Raw genomic sequence first — 10,351 nt, 5'->3', positions numbered from 1 at the left:
CACCCCACTTCCCATCAGGGCAGAACACAGGTGTGTTGCTGTTGTACATCACAGTGAAGGCTTTCTGAACTCCAGTCATCTCCCTGAAGCAGTGAAGCACTTGGGTCTGTGAATGACGTAATGAATGTTTGGCTGATGCAGGCCAAGTGCTGCTCAAGAGAACGCCAGGTACTCAATGAGTGGCTGTGTCTGGCTGCTCTGCTGGGAAAATAAACACGTCCTGGATCAAGGGCTAAGTAAGTCCCACAGCCCTGACTGCATGGAACCCTTTGCCTTTAATAGCAAATCGTCTCAGCCCGCTAAGCTCTAGCCAGGACTCACTGAACTACATCACTAAGCAGCTCAATAAGCTGTTTGAAGGGGTGTGTATCATACATCCTTGATGCTCAGAGCACTGTTGTGCACTTTCTTCCCCAGAAAGAACAACAAACCTTGCCAGTTTAAGGGCCCTGACTGCTGGAGAGCACCTGCAGTTCAGTCTGTACTAAACCACTCCTTGCTCCGGCACCGGCCACAGCACGGCACGTTCGGATGGGCCTGGCAGCCAGCCGGCAGCGCGGAGGCATCCCGTGGGATGAGGCCACGGGAAGAAGTCGCACAAGCACGTTCTATACAAGCCATTTATTTGAAACGCCAACTATACGTAGGATAAAGTCAGTGTTGCATGCTTCTCAGCAACAGTAGAAAAATAGAACCAGTGAAAACCTTTTTACAACTGTAATGGTACTCAAAAGAGAAATGTATTGTTTTACAATGCATCACACAAGACTAGAATTCAAGTTTGGAGGTACCTAAATAAAAATACTATATTTTTTAAAAAACACTATATACAATTGAAGCGTAAACAAGTTTTACAAAGTACTGGTTATGCAGGTTGTAGAAAAAACACTTGCATAGGACATGAAGTCAGTTTAAGAAAGTTTTCTGAGCCTTTAGCATTGAAGGCACTTGACTTTATACCAGTAACACCACAAGGACAAGAAACAAAACCGGAACGCTGCCAAAGGCCGGGCTGCCTTCTGGCAGTACAGGCAACTACAGAGACCCAAACACGGCTTTACAATTCCCCTCCTGCTGCTCCCCGTGCCCGGCAGAGCTCAGCACCACCTCTGCCATAGAAACACGTAATTGTTAAAAGAAAGAACAGTGCCTCAAACAGCATGAGTATTCTTTCCAAACAAAAACCACCCAAATCCCAACACCCCCCATCCCCCCCCCACCCCCAAACCAAAGAAACCCCGAAGACAAACATTTGGGACATTCCAGGACCAAAACCCAAGGCTTACAGGTACAGGTGGCCACAGCCTTAACTTTCAGAGATGAAACTCCTCAAGAACAGGAAAAATACAACAAGAAACTGCCAATCAACATAGCAGTTATTAATACACAGCTACAGTAACTCCATGGAACAACAAAACATTTAAAAGGAAGAATCTGTTTCAGGAATTAAGTTATTCATCCACATATTAAGGAAACGAGGAGGGGATCAGGGAAAGGGGAATAAGAAGTTTTTGCATGTTGCTCACTAAATGAAAGTCTGAGCTCGCTCTTTAGCAGAACAAGGAGCACGAGTCTTCCTCATTCAAGAAAACTTAATGTTCATACCTCTATCCTCAAGCAAAATAGTCAGTAATCTGTTATTCCATCACATTTACAGAAGGAAAAGATGTTAACTTCCAGCCTAACCAGAAAGTGCTTCATGTAAACAAGGAGCTTCTGCACCAAAGTTTCAATAGACAGAGAACAAGTAGTAGCAGGTAGTACAGGTACGCGTGTTCTGCGAGGAGATGCAGGACAAACACTAGATTCTGAATAATGCTTCCACGAAGAATGAAGATGGCCTCTCTCCCCTCCCTCTGCATGTCCAGCTAAGCAGGGAATCCTACGCTGGAGCACAAGAACACACTTCCAGTAATCGGACAAATCCTTTTCCACTTCAAGTCAGCTGCCATCTTCTTCCCAACTCAAAATACACAAGTGAAAACACAGATTGTCTACATGGCCTGATTGTCTCTGAGGCCTCAGAAGGGCTTGTCTTTCATTTCACACCTACTTTTAAACACCTTATTCTCTTTTTAATACTGCTCAGCTTCTGGGATGTCAGAAGCCATTTTGTACTCGCAAATGGAGGCACGTCCTCCCCTGAGGCATTTCTCACCAGCTCATTCCAAAGCCAAAGCATTTCATGATTTCTCTCAAGCCATAACCTCAAAACTCAGCCTTCATCAGCCACGTCCCCACAAATTTCAAGCTGAGAAGTTACCTCTGTAGATTTCAGCCCCACCTCTGCCCAGGCACACAGTGCCACACCGAACTCCAGCAGCTACAATAGTTTTCTCAAGTACATCTACAGTTTAGGTAAAAATAAATTACTCAGAATAGTAAGTTTGCTGAGGACAGCTATGACTCTTTAGCAATTAAGATACCAACATACATCTGGCACAACTGCAGCGAGTACAGGGCTTGTGTGTGACGGAAGTTAATGCTTCTAGTGCTGGTGAGGATGAGACCCGAGCGCCAGCCAGAGCTCTGCAGTCAGACAGCACTGGGCTCAAATCTTCAGAAGAAACCCAGCGAACCTCATCCCCTCACCTGCAGCAGCACTGTCCCCCCACAGACACCTCCTGCATTTAACCATGTTCTACACTGCGGTCCCATGGAAATACCACATGCTGGCAATGAGGCCAGGACCATCAAGGATGTGGGCAAAACCAACAGATTAAAAAGGCTGAGAGAGGGGAAACCAACAACCCAGCCAAACCAGAAAAAGCCCATCTCCCCTCACCCACCAGACACAGCACCTGCGCAGTTCAGCTACGTTCTCCTCCAACCACACACACCTCCCGTGGCTGATCTCGAAAGGCACCTCCGCAAAGCTCTCTGAGAAGCAGGAGGCCTGCAGGTGCGTGCACCAGAGACATTATAAGATCTACTGGGTCAAACCCCTATTCTCATTTATCTAGAAGCTATTCGGTAGTTTGAAAATGCAGTATTCAATCTATTTCAATAACTCTGTGGTGTTGTTACCAGGCCTTGCACTTGAACAAAACGGGTTAAGAATCTGCCATCAACTACAACTAAAAAACACAGTGGCAACAATATTTCTGTTTAAATAGTATTAAGCATTTTGAACTGCAGGAAACAACCTAACCTTGAAGTAGTCCTTAGGTCACACCTGGGATTAAAGGTTTCTACTACTGGGAAAATTTTCATTATAGAAACTGCATTTAAAAAAAACCCAAACAGGCCTTTACTGCTAATCGCTACACTGCAGTGGCACCAGATCCCTATCCTACGTGCAATGAACCTGCGGTAAAACTGCACAGTAAGTATCAAGGATGCACTTAATTACAACCGTCAGACCCAGAGCACTGCTCAACCCCAACCCTGTGGCAGGGAGCCAGCCCAGATCACTCCATTCCCTCTTCATACCATGTTAAGAGATCAACTTCATTTCTGTGCTTCAAAAAAGCAAAGTCAGGAAATGGGAGTGTAATTTAAGAGCGCTGAGGCTTTGCATGTTTCATTATGCTAGAGCACTTGCTCTTCACTTTAATTTTGTTCACAGAACAGCTGTGATTAAGAAGTCAGCAACACTTCAGATCAGGTAAGGAACACTGAACCCCATCACTAAGAGTGAAGCCCTTTTTTAATCGTAGGCAGGAGGAAACAAGGCAACGAGCAGCCACCTTGGTACCTCTGTGGGAGAGGGAACCCTCTCAAGTGGAGGGTCACTGCTCAGGCAACGGCAAAGGTGCTATGCCTCGTCTTCCTGACACTCCAGGAGTTAGCATGAATCCTCTGCTTTGGTCTTCACTTACCCCCATGTATGAGTAGCTGGAAGAACAAGTTATTACTATCGCTTTTTACAGTATTTCTGGATTCATTTCTGCATGGGCAAATGAACAATTCTGGTCTAGCAAGTGCTTCTGGGTGACCATGGAGTTCCCCATGGTCACAACTGAACCAGAAAGCACATGGAATCAGGCTGTGAGATCCCAGTGAATGTCACTGGAATCTGGACTCCTAAATAACCCCTGGACTCTCGAAAACCCAAATGTAACTCTTGAAGTGGGCTTGCTGTATAATGGTAAGACCCAGCTGCCAGAACTTTTCAAACAAAACCTTAGACTGGATTCTTGCTGTAGTGGTAAAAATCAGGAAGATTTCAGATCTAAACAAACAAACAAAGAAAACTAACTAAAAATGTAGTATTTTGATGTGCTGTTCTTTGGAATTCCTATAATTAAAAAATAAACGCATTGTTACTATCTCATAAGAAAATACATTTCATCATGTGCAACCCAATGCACATCAGGAATTGGCAGGTGAGAGGGAAAATGCAAAAGTATGAAAATACAGTCCTTTAAATGTGACAATAAAGTTTAACATATTAGTACAAAACCAATACACTAAAATAGATGTACAGGTGCAAAAGGCTACCAGGTTGTACAAAAAAGGTACCAGCTCTTTTTTTTCCTAAAAGGCTTAAATTTGCTCAAAAAAAAGAGATTCCCACAAAATGAAACCAGAAGCAGCATTAAACCCAAACTGATAACATGCCGTCTCTAATAAAGCAATGGTATGTACAAAAGAAGTGAGTGAAGCTGAATTTATCTGCTGGCGTGAATGAATGCATCTGACAGAAGTCAGGCCAGAAGTTGCAAAGAATGGGATGTTTACGACTCTTAGGCACAGAGAAATAGTGGAGGTTGCTTTCAAAGGGCAGACTTTTTATACAGGAAGTCTGGTTTGTTTGGAGACCTCCTTCCTCGGCTTACTGCATCTTCCCTTTCCAAATCTCCGTTCCTCTGTGCTCCATGTTCCAATGGCTCATCATCTGCCAGTCTCCGGCCAGGTCTCTCTTCTTGCCCATCAGAGGCGTATGTGGAGAGCGGAGGTCTGCTGGAGGTTAGCCCATAGGTTAAGTCGGTTTCCATCTTTGTTCTTCCCCTGATGTGAACTGGGCCGTTGCCAGCGCTTTCCTGGGTAGCCAATGCCAAGTCCAGTCGCTGGGGAGGCTGCTCTAAGACATCGAGGTGTATTGGCTCATTCTTTTGTCTATGCTGATGCCCATCTTGGGAGAGCACGTATTCCCTCCGAGAATCCTCTTGCTTTTTAGGAGATATCTGGGAAGGTAGGTAGGCTGACTTTAAGCCACTTGGTGATGCCTTATTGTGGCTGTACAAATCTGGGCCAAAATATATGCCTTGTGAAGGCGAAGGACTGTGCCTGTTAGGTGCTGGAGTAGAGGGTCTGCATGCAGCATTAGAGAAGTCATAGAAGTCAGGATATTCCTGCTGATTTTCTCGGGCATCTATTTTTTGCTCTATTGCATGTTTCTTCCGAGAAGTGGGCATGTGTCTGTTCTGAATACATGAAATGTGCTGGGGTGGACCGGGCCCTACCTCTGTAACCGTCTGGCTTATCTCCGTGTCAACCGTGAGCTCTGGTAATCTTCTGTCTTTTAGAGACATCGCTGACACACCCATTGCAATATCTGGCATCAGTTCATTTAGCAAGGGCTGAGTACACTGGAAAAGAGAAGAAATTGGTCCATGGAAACAGAGCAAAAGCTAAATACAAACTGCATTTAGGACTGTTTCTGTAATTCAGAATGGCATTTTCCTAATCTACCTTTGCTTAACCAACCTCAGCCTGCAGATCTCCTGTGCTGTTTAAAGAACACGTGTATCCTCCAGCCTTCACCTTCCTGCTAGTTTAAGGCAACTTCTTTCCTTTATGAAGCTGTAGTGCCACAACAGTAGTTCGCGTGGCAAATATGCAGGAAATGACACCATGCTGTCAAGAGGTCAAACTCTCAAGAGGTAACCCAGCTTTAACACACTTGCCATTATCAAACTAACAAGGTACTTGGTGCAGAACTTAACACATGGTTTGTTACAACACAGAGCTCCAGTGCAGGAAAGACAGGAAACACGTATGTCATCAGTACAGATGCAACCCTCCTGCCTGTATTTCCTATTTTAAGGTAAGTTAACTGCAGGCACATGTGTGTGTGCGTGTGTGTGTGTGTGTGTGTGTGCATGACAGCCTTGGGGCGCCAGTTCAGTGCTGACCAGATCCACGCAGTACCTGGAAGCTGTAGCACAGCATTCTGCTCACCTACACCTGTAAACAGCCCTGCAGCAAGACAAGCATATTGCAGTCTTCCCACTAGAAGGGTTAAAGTTCCCACTTGCATTTGTCATTTCTGATGAAAGCAAGTTTGGGAATCATTGATTACTAGTACCTAACAAACAGCAGGCAGAACACAGAATAAAGTATCACCCATATTAAGGCTATGCTTCTCCTTTCATTTTTATAGAAACATTTCTAATGTGAAAGAGATTGCTACACGGTTTCCTTAGTGAAATCAGTATAGATCAAGAGACACACATGCTACAAAACCCACCCTTGAACAAACAACAGCAAGCAATTCTCATTTGAAGTTAAAAATATTTATCCTGAAATATAAAAAGGTCTGCAATGTGTTTAGGACAACTCCTAAAGGGAAAAAAAATAAATTAAGAGATCGCTGTGTCCATTCATTACTCCAGCTCAAATCTGCCCCTCAGGAGCAGGTTTTCATTGTGACACCTGTGCACTGAAACTGTGCTTTCACTGCAGAAATAAATTTAAAAATGCTTTATTTAGCTTTCATATACTTCCCAAAGCTGTGTCTTTGTCCAGTATGTTGTAGTTCACTGTTTTCACTGCATCACAGCAGCTATAATGACTGTCTTTAAATGCTGTAACCAACCCCTTTGTATTTGCAATTACCAGCTTCTGCTTGCCTATGCATTTTAAAACCTTTCTCAGCTGTAAGGCCTTCACATTCTCCACAGGTTCCCTTTCCACACATCTGTTTGCTTCAGGACTACTTACCTTGAACAGTCAAAAGCTTCATCCCTATTTCCACCCATGAATTACAGCACCCAGTGCACTACTGAAGAGGACTTACACTTTGTTTAAATGTCGAGCAACTGGTATTATTTCAGAATATTCACGAGTCCCACTTGCCCCTTCAAAATGCTCCTGCCCCTGGAACATTCACTCTCCCAGGGATTAGGGCATGTCTTTGGGATACAGAATGCTGGCAGCCAGTCTGATAGAAAATTCTTTTCCTAGCCAACAAAGATGCTCTTTTATTTAACAAAACCAAGTTACCTCATTGTAAGAATTCTCTCCAGCTCCTCTCTATACACTACTTTGAATGGCCAGAGATAGGGAGAAGAAGAGAAGTCATAATACTTACTACTTGCTTCTCAGCTGCCATCACTGCCGCGGCTGCAGCCACCGTCTGCCTCCCCAGACCTGTAGTGTTGGTGCAATCTGGCGGTGCCGCTTTCACACTGGGCAAGTAGACGGGCGGCGCAGCCTTGGGGGCGGCTCGGGAGTGGAACAGCGAGTGGTTACACGGGTAGGAAAAGGAACGGGAGGGATGTTGACTTGGCACCCTTTGTTTCCAGCCTACTTTGAACTGGTTATGAATAGGAGTTGCCGGTGGGTGGTATGGAGGTGGAGGAGGGGGCAAGGGGGGATGGAAGGCCACAAAAGAGTCCAGTTCTGTAAACATGGTTTCTGCAGTGGGAGTGCTGTTAACACGACACCGTCCAGACTGTCTCATTGTCAGGAGTGGGCTTTCGTCCCCAAATCGCTCATCAGGAAAGAATTTGTGAGGATTCTGCAAAGGAAAATAACCCAGCATGTAACAAAAGGTAGGAATTCATCTAGAAAAATCTCCTAAACTAACGTGCATTGGAACTAGGAATCTGCTAGTACTGGAGCAGGCTAGTTGTGCCACCCAAAGCCTCACCAGCACTTGAGGTGGCTGCAGCTATCATGGAATAACGATATTATTTGTTTTTAAAAAACAAGACAAGCAGCATCAGATTCACTTTGTGAATAAGATGACCAACAAATGCATTTGCTTTAACAGCAGCATACAAACAGAAGTGGGATTTCCAATTTCCCAGTCCTGATACTTACTATGCAGATCTACTGTACCAGTTAAGACTTTTTCTCTTCAAGAATAAATCATAATCTAGATTTCTAGTTACTGTTATGTAGATATCTGCCTCCTCAGCAGAACTTTGTCCCCAAAGTCTGTGACAGTAAGAGCACTCTGAATGGCAACAGCTTTTGAGAAAAATATTTATGCGTTGCAGTTACACATTTATAAAATCACATACATCAAATGCAATGGTCTCGCTGTAATTTGCACCTGGACAGTTCTACAGTCATGCAGGCATTTCAAAGCATTTCTGCACCTGCATGTGCACACACAAAGTAGCTCTCTTATTGCAGATTACACATTCAAGTCAATTCCTAAGCAGAACAGGATCAAAGCATTAATAGTTTGGAACAGGTTTCCCAGGGAAGTGGTGGAATCTCTGTCCATGGAAGTGTTCAAAAAAATGTTTAGATGAGGCCCCCAGTGACATGGTTTAGTGGTGGACTTGGCAGTCCTGGGGTAACGGTTGGACATCTCCAACCTCGTCAATGCTATGATTCCATGTGGTCTTACACAGCTACACTCATACCTGCAGAAGCTCAGCAGCAGCATCGGAGAGCCCAAACTCCCGCAGCACACGAATCTGAATCTCGTAGCTGACTGTGGCGCCTTCGCCGCAGTTCAGAGCGTACGCCCGCTGCACCTGCTCCGTGTGGCGCAGCTCCTGCAGCCGCCTGATCATCTCCTTCACAGTGAGGAGACTGGGAACTGCAGCGGGACAGAGAACGGATTGGGGTAACAGAGGTTACTTTTTGAACTGAGACACAGGAAGTTTGATGGCAACAGTTAGATTTAATTCCAAAGGAAAAACCTGCCAGGTTGACTTGGCACTGTTTGTTTTTTAAGCAGCATTCTCCATGTTCCTTGGAGCATCACTAAGCCACATGGGATAACACACGTATCACACAAATGGTAAAGACATTCCCCATTTTTCCAGCTTCTGCTCAAATGAGCCACCGATACAGCCTTCTTTGTAAACCCCTTTTGATGGAGGAATGTCATGGTTTGAGGTGGGGGCAGGATGTCTTAAGTAACAACTGAATGTTCCTTCGTGAATTCTACAGGCCAAGAATTCACTGATTTTTTTGGCATACACTTCATACTTCTCATGGAATTCTGTAATCACGAGACCATAATACCAGCATGTAACTACAGAAAGAGCATTCTAAAAAAATTACACAAACTGTAAGCCAACATAAACCTGTTAAAATTATGTTGTTTTATGCAGCCATATTGAAATAATCTTAAAAAAACTTTCCAAAAGGAAATTATGTATAATTTGGGGTATTTATCCTGCTGCAAAACTTTCTCATGCCACTTCTTGCTGCTTTTTGACAATGAATGGTATTTCTTTGTGGTTTTTCTGTCCTCAGGAAAATGTGTGTATCATAAGAGAAGATGAATCCAAACCTCTGCATACAGAAGTGCTGGTATCTGATCCTCTACCAGCTTTACGAGTGTTATATATGAACATGGCCAGATGTCCATAATGAAAACTCTTAAAAATCAAATGAATCAGACAGTAAGAGCAGTGTGAAAAGGCATTTGCACTACAGAGAAGAAAACCCAACACCATGCAACTACAACTGGTCCCAATTTCACGAAGTTTACATTGGTACATGAAGAATAAGTGAAAGTAGCCTTCTCCACAGGGCTGCTCTGAATCTCTTCTCTGCCCAGCCTGTAGCAGTGCCTGGGATTGCCCCGACCCAGGTGTAGGACCTTACACTTGGCTTGGTTAAACTTCATAAGGTTGGCATCGGCCCACCTCACAAGCGTGTCAAGGTCCCTCTGGATGGCATCCCTTCCCTCCAGCGCATCAACCGAACCACACAGCTTGGTGTCGTTGGCAAACTTGCTGAGGGCGCACTCAGTCCCACTGTCCATGTCGCCGACAAAGATGTTGAACAGGACCGGTCCCAACACCGATCCCTGAGGGACACCACTCGTTACTGGTTTCCAACTGGACATCGAGCCGTTGACCACAACTCTCTGCATGCAGCCATCCAGCCAGTTCTTTATCCACCAGGTGGTCTATCTATCAAATTGATGTCTCGCCAGTTTAGAGACAAGGATGTTGTGCAGGACAGTGTCAAATGCTTTGCACAAGTCTGGGTAGATGACATCAACTGCTCTGCCCCTGTCCATCAGTTCTACAGCCCCATCATAGAAGGCCAGTGTTTCAAATTTTCCTAACGCCTCAACTTAAATTCTCTTGCAGCAATTTAAACCTATTGTTTTTGTCCTGGCTCTAGCATCTGTAAGAACAATTTATCTACTTCCTTTCAACACAGTTGACTGAAGAGAGACGTAATGGATATACAAAGAACTATA

General features: G+C 44.5%; 1 protein-coding gene across 3 annotated transcripts in view; it reads right to left on the bottom strand.

Moving 5' to 3' along the window:
- Positions 1–606: 606 nt before the first annotated feature.
- The window catches only part of BTBD7 (BTB domain containing 7), a 68,692-nt gene continuing 58,947 nt past the window's right edge, over positions 607–10,351 (bottom strand). For all 3 annotated transcript variants that reach the window (XM_030481400.1, XM_030481399.1, XM_030481401.1), the window contains 3 exons: positions 8,547–8,725; positions 7,259–7,687; positions 607–5,534 (listed from right to left, as the gene is read on the bottom strand). In XM_030481400.1, coding sequence (XP_030337260.1) covers positions 4,719–5,534; positions 7,259–7,687; positions 8,547–8,725 — 1,424 coding nt within the window. In that variant the 3' untranslated portion in view covers positions 607–4,718. The remainder of the gene's footprint in view (positions 5,535–7,258; positions 7,688–8,546; positions 8,726–10,351) is intronic.

This window comes from Strigops habroptila, chromosome 4, assembly GCF_004027225.2.
Source record: "Strigops habroptila isolate Jane chromosome 4, bStrHab1.2.pri, whole genome shotgun sequence".
NCBI classification, from domain to species: domain Eukaryota; kingdom Metazoa; phylum Chordata; class Aves; order Psittaciformes; family Psittacidae; genus Strigops; species Strigops habroptila.
The sequence above is the reverse complement of the archived record's forward strand: the minus strand, read 5'-3'. Positions and strand labels throughout refer to the sequence as shown.